The sequence below is a fragment of the Furipterus horrens genome, unplaced genomic scaffold, assembly GCF_987537825.1.
Source record: "Furipterus horrens unplaced genomic scaffold, mFurHor1.1.pri manual_scaffold_8, whole genome shotgun sequence".
NCBI lineage: Eukaryota > Metazoa > Chordata > Mammalia > Chiroptera > Furipteridae > Furipterus > Furipterus horrens.
In genome coordinates, this window is record NW_028327178.1 from 94,628,156 (window position 1) to 94,648,478 (window position 20,323).

Here is a 20,323-nt window from a genome sequence, read left to right on the forward strand (position 1 = left end):
GACAGTTTACCGGGGTGTGACGAATGAGCGGGATTGCTCCAGGGGGTATGGGAGCTTCCAAAGCTCTTCTCAGGGTCTCTGCTTTTTGAAAACTAGGATTCCCTGCACTCTCTACCCTACCACACTTGATAGTAACTGCTCTATGTATCACTGATGCACCCTTCATATCCCTTATCTAAGTTCTGCCAGCCTGGTTGGAGCAGTGGTAAATAGGGGAAGGGTTATTCTGATCCTCAATTTCCAAGTGGAGGAACCAAGACTCAGAGAGAAGGGACTTGCCCAAGGTCACATGGTGGATGAGTGGTTGAGCTGGGACTGGCCCCAGGACCTGTCGGGAAAGAGCGCTTTTTCCAGGACATTCATCTCCCTGTCAGATTCCCTCCCATCCACAGGAGGGAATTCCTCCTTCCGCTCCCCTCCTCGCTCCCTCAGTTCCTTGGCACAGTTGAAACTTGCTCTAGGAGGTTTTTCCAAGGAAGGGCTTTCCTGAGTTTGCAGTCCCGAGAAATATAAGGACTGGGGCTCTGAGGTTTATGGTCACCTGTCTGTGGAGCACCAGACCCCAAGGATTTGTGTGCCATTCTTATTCTTGAGTTCCCGAGGTGGTCCCCTCTGGCGAAGCAGGGTTTGCTTTCTGAGTAGCAGTCTCTGCCTGCCCCCTGGTGCCAGGTGTGCTTAGGGGCACACCTCTGTCCCCTCTGAACCCTGGGGAGGTCAGCTACATGGCCCAGAGGAGGACGGACTAAATGGAAAGGACACAGCACTGACTGCCAGTGAACCTGGCTTCTCCCACCGACTGCCAATGTGGCTCTGGCAAATGAGTCACCCCTTTGGGGCTCCTTTTGTCCCTCAAGAAATGAGAGGCCTGGCAATGCTGCAGGGGCCAGACTGCATTTCCCTAATATCGCAAGGTTCAAAGTCATCAAGTAGTGGCTGCTGAAGAGCCCACGGCGGCTGCCCCTCTGCGGGGCCAAGCGCCTGCCACCACAGGAAGGGTTTGGAGCCACTCACTTAATCAGAAAAAAAAACTGTTATTAATGATAGTGAGACACAGTGAATAAGTGGGTCATGTCTAATAAGCCATTTGTGTTCAGGAGGAGAATACCAATTTGATAAAAGCTGTGTGTGCTGAAAAAGCCCAGAAATTGCTGTTTAGCAGATTGGAGCCTGATCGTTTCATTATTCCGAGGCTCCGTGTGTCCTCAGCTGATTCAGGAAATGTGGCGGGGTTAGGAAGGTGTCTCCATGTCTGGTGCGGGGGTGGAGGTTGGAAGCAGGGGCTCCTGGGGAGAGACCCCACTGACTCCAACAGCTTGCTGGCTGCTTACCTCTCCAGCTCGATCGGAGCCCAGCCCAGCAGCCAGGCTAATGCCTTCTGCCTGCCCGACCTAGGGCTTGTCACAGGGAGAGCCTGTGGTCAGATGGGTCCTCAAGGACATCTGTCTCTCTTCTCATCTCCCTGCTACCTCCCTTCAGCCCACTTTGCAGAAGGCTTTTGAAAGGCACAAGGACTGAATGAGGAATGGATGGGGCATGCCACTTAGGGAGGCATCAGGAATTTGGAAGCTGGAGTGATGGGCAGTATCTGTTCCTAGTAGGTACTCATTAAATAGCAGCTGTTTTGATTTTTCCTTATCAAAAAGGATTAGCTCATGGCCATGAGCACAGTAGGGATGGGAGGAAAGGGAACTAATATTTATGAAGCACCTACTATGTGCTAGCTGCTGCCAAACCCTGCCAGTGTTAACTGATTAACACTGACATTATTCATGGAAGGCTGGTGTTGGACATAAGAGGACCCTGAGGTTCAGAGAGGACCAATGACTTGCCCAAGGTCACTAAGTCTGTGCAGAGAGCTGGAGAGCTGTGCCTACAATGAGAACTGTGTCTGGCAGTTCTGGGCCTTCCTCCTTCAGGACAACCTTGAGGTGGGCTTGGCAGGTCAGGTCACATGACAAGACTTCTTCCCCTGCAGTTCCATCCAAGCGCACTCCCTTCCAGCTCCCCAGGGACCTGGTAAAGCAGTGGGTTCTGCCAAGAGGAACTAGCTGCTCAGAAAGGTGGCAGGATCTTGCTGAGGCTACATGCAAGTGAGAAAAGGTCAGCTGGGTTGGACTCTTCCAGTAACCTTTCCAGAACTTGTCCAAGGCTGGATCTTTGTGAAGATCTTTGCAGACCCGCTGCCTTGGAATCACCCAGGGAGCTTATTAAATGCAGATCCCAGGGTCTCCCCAGACCCATTGGCTGAAATGATTATTACTGGAACCCTGGAATCTGTATTTTAATAAGCTTCCCAGGTAATTCTTCTGCAGACTGGAGTCTGGGAGCCACTGCCTTAAGTATTCACCCTGATGGGCATATAGAGATGTGAAGTTGCCTGGTGCCAGACGCTGCTGGTTTGGTCTGGTTTTGCAGGAGAGGGAGAGGTCCAGGCTGGAGCAGGTATGTGGGTCCTGAGAGGAGATGTTTGTTACACTGCAGCCAACATCCATTCTCCCACCCTGCCCTGCCACACACCACATGCACACAGACACACACACACAGACACACACACACCTAGGCCAGCACACCTTCAATTATTAATCCACCTCAATGCAGACAAAGATTTTGACTTGGCCTGGTGCTTTGTTCATTGAGCGATTCACTGTCCTGAGGTTCTCTGTTGCCAGGAGGGAGCAGTGGGGTGCTGGAGGAAGCAGGGGGTGCTGGGCTATTTGGCAAACAGCTTGTGCACTGAAAAATGACTGTGGCTTTTTCGTGTTCCTTACCAAACTGGTGGTATCTCACCGTCAATAGGCTGGCTAGTTTGGTGGCTGGGAGATGGAGAAAATTGAATACTGTCTTCCGAAGGTTATGATGTTAAAAATGGGCCCACCGTTGTCTCGGGTGTTGGTGATTATTCTATCAATTATGCCCGTAAACACTCCGCCTTGGGCTGAGGGTTTCCCAGCCTCCTGTGGGGAATTGGCCCTCACAAGCGGTTTTCCCCAAGTCCTTCACACCAATTGGTTTTGACACCTTGCCTATCAGCGGCTCCTGTGGCCTTTCCCCATGCAAGGGGAGCTGCTGGCAGCCAGCCGGATGGGGAATTCTGCTCATCGCCATGGTGACAGCAGGGGTGTTGGGGAAGTGTCCTGACAAACAAGAGGACAGGGTCAAGGTTGATGGGAGAGCGGTCCCTTCCCACCCACCAGCTGCCAGGGCAGGAGATGGAGCACTTGGAATGAATCACCAGGGCTCAGACCCAGCCAGCAAGGCCCCTTGGACCATTTTCCTCAACCCCCTTCACAGAGGGGAACACTGAGGCCATGGGCAAGAGGGCATTTGCCCCAAGTTTCCTGGGAGGTATTTGGCGTTTGGAATCACCTTATCCAAGTCTGTACAAATATGGAGAGAAATATAGGGAAGCAAGTGTTCATTGAGTGTCATGCGAGGGCCTTAAATGGCATCATCTCATTGGATCCTCAGAAGAACCCTAAGAGGAGGGGACTTTCCCTGGGGGAGTGGGGGTGGGGTTGAAAGGTTTGCCCAATGTCATGTACCCAGCAAGTGTAGTGTAGGAGCCTGGATTTGAACCCAGGAAGGTGGCTGCAGCGTATGCATTCACAGAGCAGTTGGGTTCCAGAGAGGAGGAGGGAGAGGTAGGGGGATGCAATGACCTCCACTTTCCGCACTGAGTGTGGGAGGGGAGCAGCAGAAGTGACAAGTCCAGAGGAAATCCTGCCTCGGTGACCTTCCAACTGCCCTCTGAGATTGAGAAAATCAAATGGGTGGGGAGGGGGTGTATGTGGTGCGAACAGTGACCTAAGTGCCCATCTGTGGGTGGGTGTCAGAAAGCGAGGAAAGGTGGTGGCATGAAGCTTGGACTTTAGGAACCAAAGCAGTTGTTGATGGGGTTGTGGGAAGAGTCAGCCTTACCAGGAGTTTGGGGCCAGCTGGACACACAGGGACCAGTAATTGGGCACTCTCACCCCCTCCCCATTGTACTGACTGAGGGCTCCAGGGCAGGGACAGGTCAAGAGTCCCTTGTGTCCTGCTCTGACTGGTGTGGCTCAGTGGGTTGGGCATCGTCCCACAAAGCAAAACGTCACCAGTTCAATTCCCAGTCAGGGCACATGCATGGGTTGCAGGTTTGGCCCCAATGTTTCTCTCTCACATTGCTGTTTCTCTCCTTATTCCTCCCTTCCACTGTCTCTAAAAAATAAATAAATAAAATATTTTTCTTTTCTTTTCTTTTCTTTTTTTTAAAGAGTCCCTTGTGCCCTGGCACCCACTATAATGTCCAGCACAAGGAGGTGGCAGGGAATGAACAGATGGCAAGAAGCACAAGGCAGAGGTTCAAATTCATACACTTTTGCTCACTCCAAGTTAGTGTTTTAAATATTCGCGTAATTTTAATTGCATAAGAAACGCAGGTTTTTAGTAGAAAAATCACAGAATTGGAGCCCTTCCTCGTCTCTATTGCCCACAGCAAGGACATCCCGGGGTAGGTAAGGCTGATTTCACCTTGTAGTGGGCAGCTCCAGCCCCAGTGCACCGGGGCGCATGAGATGCTACAGCCTGTAGGGTAATGGGGTTTTAGGGTGTGTCCTTGTCTCCCAGACCCTGATGAGACTCTTCTATCAGAAAAGGGGTGGTGGTGTCCCTGAGGAAAGAAATCTATCCTTCTACCACCTGGTGACACGGGATCCACAGCCCACCCAGTGGCTCCCTCCAGTACCTGGTACTGTGCAGAAGTGAGGTGGGACTGCTGTCCCTCCAGGTCCCTGCCCACCACTGTGTCCCCTCCCCTTCCTGGAAGCAAGCAGAGAAGTCTCTGGAAATAGCTCACCTGCCCCCTCAAAACCTTTCTTCAAGATTCCCAGGGGCCCTCAGGAAGATCGGGATCTACCTGAGAGATGATTTCAGGCAGAATCCAGACAAACCTCTTTTATTTTAATAGTTATACATTTATTTTAATGTAGATTAGAAAAATATAACCAGCACATTCAAACTGTGATTTCATGGACATGATTGCTTAGGATGAGACTAACGGGGATATTAAAAACATAGTGGGTTAGTTTATAGGAAGACATTAAGGATGTAATTGTACAGGTGGTATACAGGCATGTCATGTGTGGGAATGACAGGACTGGGGACCCCTCCCACCTCACACTCCCTACTCCTCATACTGGGGCTGCTGCTATGTATTGGAAGTTTGAGCATTCATTCATTCATTCATTCAACAAACATTGATTGAGCACATGCCATCTATCAGGTTCTTTTAGGCACTGGAGACACATCAGTGAAGAAGACAGATAAGGTTCTTGCTCAGACAACTAAAGCTATAAAAAAATATGTGCATAAATTGTGCTAAGAGTTAAGAAGCAGAGATGATGTCCAGCCTGGAGAAGGGCACTCACCCCTGGGCAGTGAGGGTATCCAGTAACCGACTGCTCAGCACAGAAGGTGAGCAAGCTGGACCCCACCAGTTATTAGCTAGAGATGTTACAGAGGGGATTCCTGCTTTATTTCCCAAAGGAGCCAAAACTGGAGAAGTGGGCAGAAGCCAGAACACAGTGGGTGGTTAATAAAAAATCTGTCTGTCACACAGCAATTTAGTGATGGTGCAGGGACAAAGGCCTACATGGGCGGAGCTCCCAACTCAAAGGACACCTGGCCTCACACAGGGGACATGGTGGGGCTGGGGTCCTTTGTCGTCTCTGGTGTTGAGGGGTGGGGGCAGTGACTCCTTTCACTTCACCTCTGAGTTAAAGTGCCAGAGTTGGGGCAGCAGAAATGGACCTTGGGTTTTTATCCACCCTCCCCTGCTCTGTCTTCTGGGTGGCTGGCAGGCCCCTGGGCCTCAGTTTCCCCACCTGTACCATGCTGAGTTCCCCTAGCTCAAAGCGCGTAGAATTCTTCCATCAGTATCCTCCCCTCTATCCTTTGTCCTCCAGTCAGCAGGTGAGGATGGAGCCACTGGTAGCATGGAATTCCATCCAGCCCTTGGTGCTCAGCTCTCAGTGGCCTTCGGAGTCTGTGAACAGAAATACCAGCCAGCGCTCATCAGGCATTTTCTGTGCCTACCATTTCCCCTCCCTCCTCCCAGTTAATCCTTACATGCCCTGTGAGGAGGGCACTCCCATTTTACAGATGAGGACACTGAGGCTTACGGGACTGGTGCCACTTGCCTGAGGGCACAGCGTTGTTGAGTGGCAAAACCAGGTTCAAGTCCAGCTTGTGGACTGCGGAGCAGAGTTCTCAACCCGCTCATCTGACCTGCTCCTGGCTGCCAAAATGGGTGGGTGTGTGGGCAGGTGCTCTCTTCCAGAGCAGCACCCTGACTTCATCTGATTCTCTCAGGGTTCCTGATGCCAAAATGCTGAGCAGGCCTGGCTCTGGCTGAAAGAGCACAGGTCTGAGAGCTTGGGCTCCTAGGTCAGTGGGAAGTGGTGGGACCCTGGCTGCACCTGCCTGGGTGTTTAAGAAGAGGCTGGTGTTTCTGTATGAGCGAGTGTCTGCAGTGAGTGTGTTTGGGTGATTGATCATGTGTGACTTGAGAAGCTGCGGCAGGGTGGGAAGGAGCCTGAGTGGTCCTTTAGCGTCCTGGCCAGGCTGCTTTCCTCTGCCCAGCAGCCTTTGCTTCTATACCAGCCTCCCTGCCCCCCTCCAAGCTGTTGCCCTTGGGACAGAGCATAGAGGCTCTGGGAGCATCTGGAAGGTTAAAGCTGGAGCTGGGAGAGGGGGCATCACTCAGAGCTATCAATTAGGGGGGCTGGCAGTGCCCATCTGTGACAACTGCTCTGCCTGCCCCTCATACTCTGGATCTTTCTCTCCCTTGGTTTGTCTGTCTCCCTCTGGGTCTCTCTATCTCTGTCTCTCTCTGTCTTTAAATCTCTTTTCATCTTTGTCCCTTTCTCTGTGCCTGCTGTGCCCATCTCCTCCTTCTCACCTCCGCCCTCTCTCTGTCTCTCTGTGCGTGCACACATGCGCACATACACACACGCACACCCCTCTCTTCACGTGTCACCTCTGGATTATACATACATATATTGTGTATACGTTATGGCTTCCACACGGAGCAGGCACTCAAGAAATGTCGGTTGAATGAACGAAGTGAATAAAAGAATGAATGACCAAATGGTGAAGCTGCAAGGGACACTGGAGCTTGTCTAGAGTACTGGTTCCTAATTATTTTGGAGGTCACAGTCCTCTTGAGAAGCTGATGAAAACTAGATCGTTTCCTCAGAAACATGCCACACTGTTTTGCAGAGTTTTAGAGGGTTGGTTGAGGCCCCAAAGCCTACCTATGGTCCTCAGGAGAAGCAGCCTTCATCACACTGGGGGTGGGAGTCAGGGGAGCTGAGGTCCAGAGAGAAGCCTGGGCTGGCCCCAGGACACAGGGAAAGCGTGCAGCAGGGCCAGGTGTGGACCTGGAGTCCTTCCCTTCCCTCACAGCCCTCTCACATGATCTGGAGCAGTCTCTGGAACAAAGCTTCATTCGTTTTCCCCTTAGTGAATAAGTGTCTTCAAGGATGGGTGTTGGGGAGAGATAATAGAGAGCAGGAAACTAGAGATGAAAGCCCAGGAAACAGGGCATGGTCAGGTAAGCCATTCCAAGGGAGGTCTCTGCAGGTTTCCAATGGGTGGTCACTGTGTCCTGGTGCAGTCAGGGAGGACTTCCTGGAGGAGGTCCTTCTTAGCCTGTACCCAGGGATCTTCAGGGCTGAGGTGAGCCTGGCCTGATGGTCTGGAGAGTCACGCATATCTGACAAAGCAGGCTATGAAGCTTGGTCTTGATCTCCAGAGACGGGGCAGCCCTGAAAGTTTCCTAAGTGGAGAAGGCACAGGGTGTGGCTGGTGTTTGGGTGGGTGTGGCCATGCAAGTAGAAAGTGGCAAAGGACTTGGAGGCTGGAGTGGCTAACCGGAGAGGAGAGGCTGCTTCCTGGGGAAGGGCTGAGTTTGTGGGCTCACCAGATGCTGGCTGGGGCTGCCCGCAGTGTCCAGGGGACAATGGAAACGTTGGGGGGGGGAGGGGCTGTGCACGTACATACATGTGGGTAGGTACACCAGTGTCTTTTCTAGTGCTGAGCACACCAAGCTCCTTCCTCCTCAGGACCTTTTCCCAAGCAATTTCTCCCCCCTGGCAGCCTCTCTGTGACCTCTCCTGCCCTCTGGCTCTCTTCTTCATGCTTCATGCAGCTCCTCAGAGAGGCCATGACCTCCTGTCAGAGCCTTGCAACGACCACCCCATCTGGCGCCCCAGACAGCCGTCCACATACCCATCTCGCAGAGGAGGAAACCAAGGCCTGGAGAGGTGCAGCGGGCCAGGGCCCACACCTAGTTCAGAGCAAGGGAGCAGAGCCTCGGCTTTGTTCTCCCCCCGGCCTGGCACAATAAGGGTGTCTCTTGGGGTTGGAGGTCTTGACTGAAACCCTTTATTAGAACCCTCAGGCTTGGCTCCTAGCTGAGGCAGGGAAGGCGAGAGCAGAGGGCAGGGTGTCTGTTTTGCTTTGTGAGGTTTAAAAAAATGATTTCCGGCCTCAGAGGCTGCAGCAATTACAGCTAGCTCGCTGGGGAGCTGTTTGCTGGCTGTCATCGGCCCTGGGAAAGGGTCCCTAATGGAGGCCTGGCGGCCAGAGTGCATGGTAGTGGAAATAGCGCTAAAAACAGAACAGCACTAATGGTCTCAGGCAGGCACGGGCGAGGAAAGTGGGGAGGGCAGGCTGGCTGTCAGCAGACAGGAAGGCCTCTGGGGCAGGGGCCCCGAGACTCACCAGCTGGTCTCATTATGTCCCCCAGAGACCCCAGCAGTGGCCCCTGAACTCCAGCTAGCTGCTGGGTGCCCCGAGCCGCATCCTGGCTCCGCTGCTTCTGTTAAATCCCCTCCCAGGCAGAGGGAACATAAGGGCAAAGGCCCTGGGGAGGGGCAGAACCCTTCAACTAGGGATTCTCTGGGTCTAGAATAGTCCTTGTGTTTGAAAGTCCAGACCAGGCCAGTCTTCCAGGTGGGGAAAGGGAAGGTGGGAACTTTGGGAATGGAGAAGCTGGAGCAAGACCAGCCAGTAAGAGGCAGTCTGATCATCACGACACCATAATAATGCTCCATGGAGCCCACTATGTGCCAGACACTTACAGGTGTGTATGACCCCATTGAGTCCCCACATTACCCATTTTACAGATGAGGAAACTGAGGCTCAGAGATGGGCCCACCATGAGAAAGTGCACTTGGGATTTAAATCTGGGTCAGCCTGATTCCAGAGCCCATGTATTTACTGCTGCAATATTGGGTTTCCCAAACACAAATGGGCAGAAGGGGAAGAGGCTCAGAAGTGGGAGACTGGGCCCACCCAGGCCAGCTTCTGCAAGGGGTGGGGCAGCGTGGTCACTCTGTCCCCTGCCCCTGCCTGTGGGGCAGCCTCCTCTGCTCTGGGGCATCCTTGGGATCTGCCTGAGTTTCTCTCCTTCTCTTGGTCTCTGCGCCTGGTTTTCTGGTGCTCTCATCTCTGTGTCTCCCCTTCGACTGTTCTCCACGGCCCTGGCCCTCCCTGGTTCCGCCCTGGTGCCTCCCCACATATCTCACTGTTCTTTCTCCTCCTCAGTGGATCTGGGGATGTTCAGTTCTGGGGTCCCTTTGCTTCCTCTATTCAGCCCTCTCTGCCTCTGGCAGGCAGCCTGGATGAGGACATGCCTGGGCTTTGGGCTCGAGTCCTGTCCCCCACTCAACCCCTCTGAGCCTCGCAGGCTGTTGGTGCAAAGGGCTCACCCCACTGACTTTGCGGGATGTTCAGGTGAGGATGAAAAGAAATGCCTATTTGCCTTCTGGCTCTCTGCACATGCACGCTTGCCTCTCTCCCTCCCAGCCCTTTGCACTCCCTGTAGCCCAGTCATGTGGGAAGCAGAGGCGGGAATTCCACTGGGGAAACCTGCTCAACTCCCACACTCCTGCAAGTGCCAGGATATTTTCACTCTCCTTAAATCTCCCTAGATTTGCAATTCCACTGCTGTCTCCCTCAATATGTGCCAGTGGCCTTGGGAGGCACCCTGCCCCCAGCCCCAGCTGCCAGCCCCGCTCTCCTGGCTGTGTCAGGGCTGCCTGGCAGGGGACCTGGGCAAGTCCCCACCCTCTCTGTGCCTCAGTCTCCTCATCTGTAAGGAAAGGAGAATGATGATAGTGACTACTTCCATGTTGTTTGGAGGGTTTGGTGGGATATTTTATTCAAGAAACACTTCTATAAAAAGGTATGATATATGATACATGCTACAATGTGGATGAACCTCAAAAAACATTATGCTAAGTGAAAAAAAGCTGATCCCCAAAGACCACAGATTTTATGATTCCTTTTATGTGAAATATTCAGCACAGGCAAACCCACAGAGACAGAAGGCAGCCTGGTGGTTGCTAGGGGTTGGAGAGAGACTGCTTAAATTGCTACAGGGTTTCCTTTTGGGGGGATGGAAATGTTTTGGGACAAGACAGAGGTGGTGGTTGCACAATATTGTGAATGCATTAAATGTCATTGATTTGTTCACTTTAAAATGGTTAATTTTATGTCTTGTGAATTTCACTTCAATTGAAACCAACTCACTAAATAAGGAAACAGCTCTAGCATATACTTTGTGCCAGGCTGTCCACTTTATAAACCTTAACTCATTTAATACTTACAACAACCTTTCGGGGTACTTGTTGTTATTATCCCCATTTTACAGATGAAGAAACCAAGGCACAGCATCACCAGGCATTTGGCACATAGTAAGTGCTCAAAAATGTTAGCTATTTTATTTTTTATTGGATAGGACAGCCTCCCTTCCTAATCAGCTGGGGCTGGGCAGGGACTCCACCTGGGTGAATGTGCTTGTATGTGTGTCTAAAACTCAGCAGGGGACCCTGGCCGGTGTGACTCAGTTGATTGGGCATTGTCCTGCAAACCGAAAGGTTGCCAGTTCAATTCCCAGCCAGGGCCCATGCCTGGGTTGTGGGTTTGGTTCTCAGCTTGGGTGCAACCAATAGATGTTTCTCTCCCTCTCTTTCTCCCTCCCTTCCCCTATCTCTAAATCAATTTAAAAAACAAAACAAAACAAAAAACATCAGCAGGGAGTGAGTATTGAGGCTCCCCTGTGTCCTACACCCTGAAATAGGCTCTTCATGTACATTAGTTCATTTAATCTTCAAAATAAGCCTTTAAGCCATGACACATGTGGGAACCAATGCTCAGAGAAGTGAAGGAACTTACACAAAGCCACAAAGCAAGTCCAGGCGGAGCTGCAACCTGGGTCCTCGCCTTTGAATCCTGGGCTCCACCCTCCTCCCCATTCTTTCTCCTTCCTCCTGGTCCCCATCCCCCTTTAGCCCACACCTCAACACTCCCTTGCACAGAGCATGGTCTGGGACCCCTGAGGCTGCAGAGATGAACAAGGCCTGGGATTGCATGGGACAGAAAGGAGGCTCCTGACTGCGGGGTTCGCCCCAGGCAGGAAAGTAAACAACTCCCCAGCACAGCTAATGTTTCTTTGATGTCTCCTATTTCATTTAAAATTCATAAATTTTGTATTCTATTCCATAATATATTCATGTTTGTTTTAAGACAAAAATAATGTTCTTTCTCCATTTGGGGAGAGAAATCAATGCCTCAGGAAGTTCCTTCTCCAGTTGGGCAACGCAGACCATAAGAGAGTCCTCCGTTCATTTCTTTGTTCATTCATTCTATGAGCCAGCATTCGGACCTCCCGGCTCCTAAAATAGGTGTTCGTCCTCACCACGTGCAAGGCCCAGGGAACCTTATGATGAATCAGACAGGATGCTGCGCTGTGAACCAGGCTAGAACAGTCAGTAGGATTCTGGTAGGTGAGTGGCCAAAAAAGGCTTCCAGGTGCATGAGCAGTGCAAGCAAGATCTTAGAGGAAGCCAGAGCCTGTGACGGTGGTGGAGGTGGCTGCCCCCTGGGTCATGGTGGTGGGGGATGCTGACCTGCACTCCAGACCCCTTCTCATCAAGAAGAAAGCCTGCTTGGTGCTGCTCTGAACTGAACGCCTCTCTCTCTCGCCTGTCTCCCTTGTTAATGGGAGAAAATGGAGATTGAGGCTTGTAGCCTTCAATAAACAACCCTTCCTGGCCAGAATTTACGAAGGCTGTTTGGTTTTCATAGTGTTTATTTTTACGGTTACCCTCTATTTATGGCAGGTGATGCTGATTTTCCGTTTATGGTAGTAATAAAAGTCTCCTTTTAAGCTGAAATTTCTTTCAGTAAAAAGGGAAAGATGTTTTGAAAATAACTAGCAAGTAAATTATAGTGTAGGTGATACAGGGGTCCTGCAGAAATGGCGAGGGTGGTCCCCAAAAGGTTAAACTTGGGGAACTCTCTCCCTGGTATGCCCTTCCTGTTCTGAGCTCCCGACTGTTCAAACCCCACTCAGCCTTCAAGTTTAAGTATGCCCCCTCCTCCTAGAAGCCCTCCCTGACTCTCCGGGCATACAGAGGCTTGCCTTTCCCTCTCCTAGCACTGGCACCTTGCACAGCTATGTGAATGGTGCACGTCCTGAACAAACATACATGGTGATCTAGGCTCAGTCCCGGCCACTTGTTGTCCATACACCAGTCACTGGTCTGTGTGTGTGGTCTGTGGTCTGTGGGCCCCCTGAGGGCCAAGGCCTGGTCCGAGCTTCATGGGAGGCCCAGAACAGAGCCCTGTGCAGGGTAGGGGTCCAGGGTGGCTGATCTCTCCTTCTTGAGCCTCTACTGCATGTTGAGGCCAGCGCGTTCCCACCACGCACACTGCAGTTCCTTAAGCTTTGGTACAAAGTGCCTTTCTCTCCACTTCTGGAGAAGAGACAAACTGGTCCGCTCCAAGATGAAACAACCTTTCGTGGACTCACACGTTTGTTCCTCTTGCTGCAGGCAGCCTGCCTGAAGCCGGGGACTGCCCAGGAGGAACCAGAGAAGGCTCCGTGCCTCCCCAGGCCCATCCCACAGCAGCCCCCCTGCACCCACCCCTTGGGCGGGGTGCTCTGGTTGTTGCCTGCTTGCGCAGTCCCTGGGGGCTTTTCCATCCTGCTATCTAAGTGCTCCTCTAAAGGACATTTTATGTCTCCTGATTTTGGGGGGGCAGGGAGATTCACAGGCAAGCCGGGGCTTCATTCGACGCTCCCTCTGCAGCCCTTTCCCCCTCTGTTGCTTCCGAGCTGGGAATTTAGGTGGCCTCATGCCTGTCCAGCCCCAGCAGCCAGCTGAGCTGGGCACAGAGGAGGCTCTCTGGGCGTGGCCTCCACAGAATCACATTTTTTCATGCGGAAGGGCAGCAGGAGCAGAGACAGGACTCAGGTTTTGGCTGAAAAACTCTGCAATCAGCCTTGGGGTTGAAATCTGACTTTGTTCCTTCATGCTGTGTGACCTCAGGCAGCAACACATCCTCTCTGAGCCTTGGCCCTCCTTCTGTGAAATGGGGCTGACAATAAATAGTACCGCCTGCTCAAGTCTTTTGGGGGTTGAAGTGGGGTCCTTGTACAGTGTCTGGCACATGGGCGGGTTTTCTTCCTTTGACACTGGAGCAGGGGACCAGGCCTGATGGCTCCCAGGTTCTCTGAGCCTCAATGTCTCCACCTGTAACAAAGGGACAATGATCTGAGGATTACGTGGGATCAGGTACATCAACTTTCTGGCTTGTGGTGGGCCTCTCTGCAGAAAGGTGATCCCTGGGGGGTGTTGGGGCTGGTCTCTGGACCTCAAGGGCTGACAGGGTAGGGAGTGGCTGGTGAAGCGACCACAGCCCTTCCTGCACTGCCGGCATTTCTCTATTACCTTGTTTTATTCGTGGTTGTATTTCACATGACAACTTTATGGCCCCTCTCGGGAGCCGCCAACTTGCCTGTCAGTTTGGCTGGGCACCCTCCTAGCTGGGCCCACGTGCACTGAGCTGGGCTTGGGCACTGGAAGTCCTGAGGTCCACGAGGAGGGAGGGTGAGGAGGACACTGTCCTGCTGGGGCCTGGTTCAGACCCTCCCTCGTTGCTGTGTCTGTGTGTCTGTTCCCACCCCTCCCCTTGTGAGTACAATCCCTCCAACAAACTCTAGTCTGTCATGTAGTAGGTGCCTAATAAGTGCTGTGTGAATGAATGACTGGGTGAATGAATGAATGATGGGTCTATGTTTTTTGGTTTTCTTCTTAGTTTCTAACATAAGTCCTCTGGGTTTTAGTCTGACTTTTCTTTCTCTATTTATTTATTTACTCAGCACAGGCCTAATAGCACCTCCTACATGCCTGCTCCATGCTAGACAATGGAGGGTCCCTGCCCTGGGGAAGGTCTCAGGCTCGGGGAAGATACAGACGCCTCATACCTGTCATCTGACCCACTCTAGGGGGGTGGTGAGAGGAAGACTCGGGCAGCATCAGGGGCACCCAGGAGGCTCTGGGTGGAGGGGTAAATAAGGGTCTGCAGGACCTGGCTGGTTCTCTCTGCTCTGTTCCCTCGGCCTCTCTCTAGCTCCAGCTCTGCCTTGGTGCCACCGAGTAGGAGCTGCTTCTACCACTGGTCACCCCTGTTCTTGCTCTGGCAAAGATTGATGGGTGGGCTGGGGTTCAGTTCCTGCAGGCTTCCTGGAGGAAGCAGCCTCAAACCAGAGATTTGGAGGTTGGAACAGCAGGGAGGACTGTGCAGAGGGAAAGGAGATTTGGGGCTGAACCAGATCCAAGATGGGGAATCTGAGCCCAGAGACAGAGGGAGCTGGGGCTGGGCTGGGATTGCCTTTGCTGGACAAGCCCTGTTGGGGCCTGAGTTCCCCTGGCTGTTCGGGGGAGCAAGTGAGGGAGGAGAGGAGGTACAGGACTGGTGGATGAGAGGTCGTGGGACCAGGCCTGAGGTACAGGTGTTGTGTCCCCTGCATGATCTAATGAGGCTACAAGGAAGCATCTTTAAAAATCTTTCTGGAGAAGACAGAATTTTGAGCTAGAAGTTGAGAGAAAGGAGAGCTATTTGTTGAGGACCTACTATGTGCCTTGTATAATCCTCCTTTGCATCCTCTCATTCTCTCCTTTTTTTCAGATAAAGAATCTGAGGCTCAGAGAGGCAGAAGGGTTTGTCCAGGTCACACAGCTAGGGGGATAGAAGAAACAGGATTTGAACCCAGACCTGAAGGCAAAGCCTTTGCTGTTTGTGCTGAATCAGGGTCTGGAAGGTTAGGAGGGACGTCAGGGGCCTGCGCTTGGAGCGCAGACAAGGTCTGCCAGGTCATCGCCTGCCTTTCCCGGAAGCCAAACTGAGGCTCTTGGGCCAGGGCCACGAGCTGTTTTCTGCAGGTGATGTCCTGCTAACTGGGTCTAGGGTTAATTAACACCCGCCCCCCCAGTTAGCAGCTGAAAGGAAGATGTTGCGTACATCAAGCCCCTTTCTCCTTCTCCTACAGAATCCTAATTTGTGGACATTGGTTTTAATTGTCTTCCCAGTGAGCCGAGCCCTGCGTGGGCCCTGGGGCTGAGGAGCACCATCCCGTCCTTCTCAAAAATCTATAATTACACCTGCCTCCCAGGGGACTGGCTGTGAGGAGTCACGGGGCAGGGAGGAGGGCTCAGGGAAGTGAGGAAGTCAAAGAGGAGACATGGGTTTTGTGTCCTAACTCAGCAGGGAGGCTGGTGTGGAGATTGGGGGTGTGAGTGTTTGGAGGGAAGCAGGTCGGGGTGGGGGATAGGGAAGGGGAGTGGCAAGAGCAAGGTCTAGAAGTTACGGGCTCCCACTCTCGAGGCCTCTAGAACTGGGTGCCCATGGAACTACCTCCTCATACTGGGGCCTTCGGCGCCTCCGCTTTCCCGTCTGGAAAAACGGGCCTGCCTCCTTCCTCATGGTCACGCCTGCTCCATAGCATGGCGGTGGGAGCCTGAGAACATGTATGTGCGGGGCTCATCTCTGTGCCTGGCACAAAGCAAGAGCGCTGTGTTTATTAGAGTTTGCACCGTCATCATCCAAATTAGGATGGATCACCTGCCAGTTTCTGGTGCTGATAGGATGTCCTCACTCACAGAGGTAGGAGCGGGAGCAAGAACCTCTTGCCAGATAGAGGAATGTAAAATAGCTCCTTAATGAGTTTTATAACTTGAAGTAATAGTTTGGATATTTTGGGTTAACTAAAACACATTGTTAAAATTCACTTCTGTTTTAAAAACATTTTTTAACTTTTTAAAATGTAGCTACTGGGAACTTGAAAGCTCCATGTGCCTCGAACATGTCTCCGTGTCTGTTGGACACAGCGTTCTACATGACCATGGCCGGGGTTCGCGGGGACAGGCGGCCGGGTGGGGGCGGGCGGGCCGCAGCGGCAGGCGGGCCCGGCGGGAGGGCTGATGGAGGCAGCGTTCCTGGGTCACCTGGACGCTGCCGGGCGTCTTTCCAGGACAAGATAATCTCTCATGAGAAGAGGGAAGAATTCTAATTACAACTCAGGACAATATTTGTTTGGAGAGACAAGAGACAGACCATATGGTGGGGAGGGGCCTTGGGATGTATCAAGTGGGGGGTTGTTTTCTCAGTTACCTGGCAGTGTGGCAGGGGTGGTGGGCAGGGTGAGGCTCCTGCTGGGTCCCAGGGGGGCACAGGAAGCAGGTGTGGCTCCCACCACACACCCTGGGGCTCTGAGAGGGTGGAGGGTGTCCCACTCGTCTGGCACACACACGGAGCACTTACCTCCTAGGTGTCAGGAACCACACAGCCACAGGAATGCTGGTCCCATTGTCATGCACTGTGTTGCTCAGTGCATGAGTGACCATGACCAGAGTGGTTGGGAGGTGAGCGGGGGCAACCTCCTCTGGGTGGTCAAGGACAGTCGCCTCTTAGGGCGGCAAGTATGAGATGAGATCTGAATGATGTGCCGGGCAGAGAGGAGCCAAGGGAACGGCATTCCAGGCGTTGGGAACAGCCAGGGCAAGAGTGAAGTGGAAAGAGGTATATTCACAGGACTGAGAGGAGATCTGGGGCAGGTGGGCAGGGCCTGACGCCCAACCTTGCGGGCCTTCTCCTTGGTGCAGTGGGGGGCCAGGGGGTGCTCTGAGCAGAGGTGGCCAGGTCTGATTTGCTTTTACAAAGACAGCACTGGCGGCTGTGCATTGGGGTTGGGAATAACCCGGGAGGGAGCCGGGATGGAGGTGACTGGTGAAATCTGGAAGATTTGATGAGAAGGGCAGCTTGCTTTCTGGCCTCCGGGCCTCCTGGCTTGCACCTGGCAGCCCTTCCCTCCTCTGATCCATTGCTCCCCTGCGGGACCCTTCCATAATGCCCGTGGGCTCTGGGGTGGAAGCCCAGCTCCGGTGGGGCATTCAGGGCCCCAGGCCAACTCCTGCATCCCCGTGTCTTGCCAGCTGCTGCTGCCTCACAGCCCTCTGCATGCCCGGCCTCGTGGGGCTTCTCCAGGTGTGCCACCTGAAGCCAGGCCGTTCCCACCTGCAGGCCTGGCGGCGCCCGCTCTCTCCACCTCTCCCCCACCCACCAGCGCGGTGCCCACAGGCCTGTTGTTTCCTGAGCCCCAGCCACTCCTCCCCCCCCCCCCGTTTCTCTGCACAGCCCTGTTCACAGAGACGCCCCACGACGTGACGGCGCGGACGGGAGAGGACGTGGAGATGGCCTGTTCCTTCCGTGGCAGCGGCTCCCCCTCCTACTCACTGGAGATCCAGTGGTGGTACGTGCGGAGCCACAGGGAGTGGACCGACAAGCAGGCATGGGCCTCGAACCAGGTACCACCCCGGGAGACTGGAGTTGGGCCGGGGAGGTCCGGGGCCCCTGGGTAGGTGTTGTCTCTGCCCCTCATCTCTCCTGAGGGTTCTGGGCTCCAGCGATGTCTGTCTTTTGCAGCACCCACATGTCTCCCCCTCTTCTTCCTGAAGGGGAGGCTTGTTTTCAGGGCAGGGGGCAGAGCTAAGGCTGAGCATGTGGGATGGGCACAGCCAGGCGGACCCTCCAAAGAGCACAGAGTGTAGCCACGAGGAGCTGATGGGGAAACTGAGGCCAGAGGGACAGAAGCTGGCTCCAGGTTATGGGCATGGTGGACCTCCTGACTCACCTTCCATCCCGTTTCCAAGCCAGATGGGCAGTTGTTCTGTAAAGGGCCCTGCAGACGTGGGCAGCATTGTCGCCGAATTTAGTTGCGGGCACGCCTGCATGGACGCCTCTTTGCACACACGCAGGCACACACCTGCAGCGCAGTCACTGCTCACACATTTGCCTCTCCACAAGGACACGTTCCTTTGTGCTCACCGCAGGCCCGGATGCGGTTGGTGTCCCTGCCCACACACCGGGGCATACGACGCCCCCTTCCCCCAGCCCCACTGCCAGCCGCCAACCCCTGTGACTCTGCCTGAGGGTTTTCTGCGGACAACAGAGCCTGCTGGTCATCAGGACAGACTGGAGGAGCCCTGCGCTGATGAGCAGCAGGAGCTAGAGGACAAGTCCCTAGGTCCCTGGCCTCTCAGTTGGGATAACTGAAGAGTGTTCTCTGCTCTGTTCTTGAGGTGCCCAGCGGGAGTCAGTTCCAGTTGTCCACTGTGGTCACTGGCCTGGTGACACACCCTTTATTGACATCCCTCCCTTTCTTGTCTCCCTCACTCACTCCCCTAGTGGTGTCTCCTGGGAGTACCTCCCAAAATAACTACTTGCACCAGAGTCTTTGTCTTGAGCGCTGCATCCAAGCTAAGACACTGCCATTCTCACACTTGTGTATATGCAAATAACATGCAGATGCATACATACCTGCCTGCCCGCTCATATATGAACACATATATTCACACACCTTCCTGTGCACAGATGGTCACGCATTGTCGCAGGTTTAGGAAAGAGCCTCTAACGTAGTCACAAATCTGTATTAAGCTGTCCTGCTCCTGGGAGTGCAGCTCCCCAGCACACAGGCTGAGAGGACTCCGGTGCTCAGAGAAAGCCCTTGGCAGGGTGGCCGCTCTTCGCTGCTGGATGCCTCCGGGGTCAGCCTGCAGGGAAGGGCATGTGGGCAGGGCTCCGACAGTGTCTGCTGCAGACACTCGCTCACGTGTGTGGCACATGTGAAAATACAACATGTTCACAGATAGGCAGAGGTGTGCAGACTCTCCTACAGACACAGCAGGCCGACTCACATTTTTGCCTTCACACACACCCACCCCATTTATCCCCCAATACCTATGTATCTAAATGCACAGCACACACAGTTTTACAGGCACCTCCTTCATCTTCCTTTGCCCTGACTCACTCCCACCCCGAGTGGACACAGAGCTGAGGGCCCCCAACTCCAGACCCCAGGGCCCCCAGAGTGTCACCTGCTGTAGCCAGAATCTTAGCTGTTGTCCGAACCCCCACCCAGGGGTGCTAATGCCTTGTCTCTGCTTTCTCCGCCCCTCCTGCTCCCGACAGCTAAAAGCATCTCAGCAGGAAGACGCAGGGAAGGACGCGACCAAAATAAGTGTGAGTTCTGATAATGACTTCTCGCAAGAGCTCTAATGGAGGACACAGCTGTAATTTTAAAAAAATGTTTTTTTGGTCCAGTTCAGCAGGGAGCTTGGGCAAGAAGATGGAGGAGAAGAAAAAAAGGGGGGGGGGTCGGGAAATGGCTCTGATCTGTTTTTTAAGAGCCAGAGATTTTTCAAGTTCATTGAATGACAGGCACAGAGAAATGACAGGGGGAGAGAAGACGCATTCTCTCCTGTCGGGAGCCAAGGCTGTGTGCGTCCCTGATGCTTCATGTCTGTCTCAGCAGCATTTTTTATTTGGGGAACCAACAGGGTCTAACTAGACTGAGCCAGCTTTTTTCGTCCCATCACAGCTGACAGCTGCAGCATCTCACGGTCACTTGGATCCCCTGGCTCCGGGAGTGAGGCGCGTGGGGGGACTGGGCTGAAGGACTGCAGGACTAGCTGGGCTTTATGCATAGACTCATTTTATCATTGCCCATTTCACAGGTGGGGCAGGTGAGGCTGAGAGACTTGCTAGAGGCCACAGTGTCGCTGAGCTGACTCAAGCTCCTGTCTCTAGGCCATGCTGGAGTCCAGAGAGGTGGAGGACCCGAAGGGAGGGTCAGTTTTTGTGGGGGAGGAGCCTGGAAGAAGCAGGCAGAATTGCTAAAGGAGGCAAAAGGGACTGAGTAGAGGGGATGGCCTGTGGCCTGGTGGGGACCAGGCTGGGACTGGCAGGAAGCTAGAAGTCCACCACCAACACACTCAGAAAATGCAGGTGCCCACAGGGGTAGGAGTGTGTTTGTGTGGGGCATGTCCTCCAAGTTCATTCTTCTGCTGCTGCTTCCACAGTTTTTCAAGGACTTGGGGAGCTCAGGACTCCACAGCTGATCACACAAAGACACATGGAGGAGCCACAGCAGGAGTCA

The 20,323-nt window shown here is 53.4% G+C and overlaps 1 protein-coding gene across 1 annotated transcript in view; it reads left to right on the top strand.

The window, feature by feature from the left end:
- VSTM2L (V-set and transmembrane domain containing 2 like) overlaps window positions 1-20,323 on the top strand; it is a 31,053-nt gene that overhangs the window by 1,675 nt on the left and 9,055 nt on the right. Inside the window, exons 2-3 of the mRNA XM_090285286.1 lie at window positions 17,524-17,693; window positions 19,357-19,407. Of these exons, the coding sequence (XP_090141412.1) occupies window positions 17,524-17,693; window positions 19,357-19,407 (221 nt within the window). The remainder of the gene's footprint in view (window positions 1-17,523; window positions 17,694-19,356; window positions 19,408-20,323) is intronic.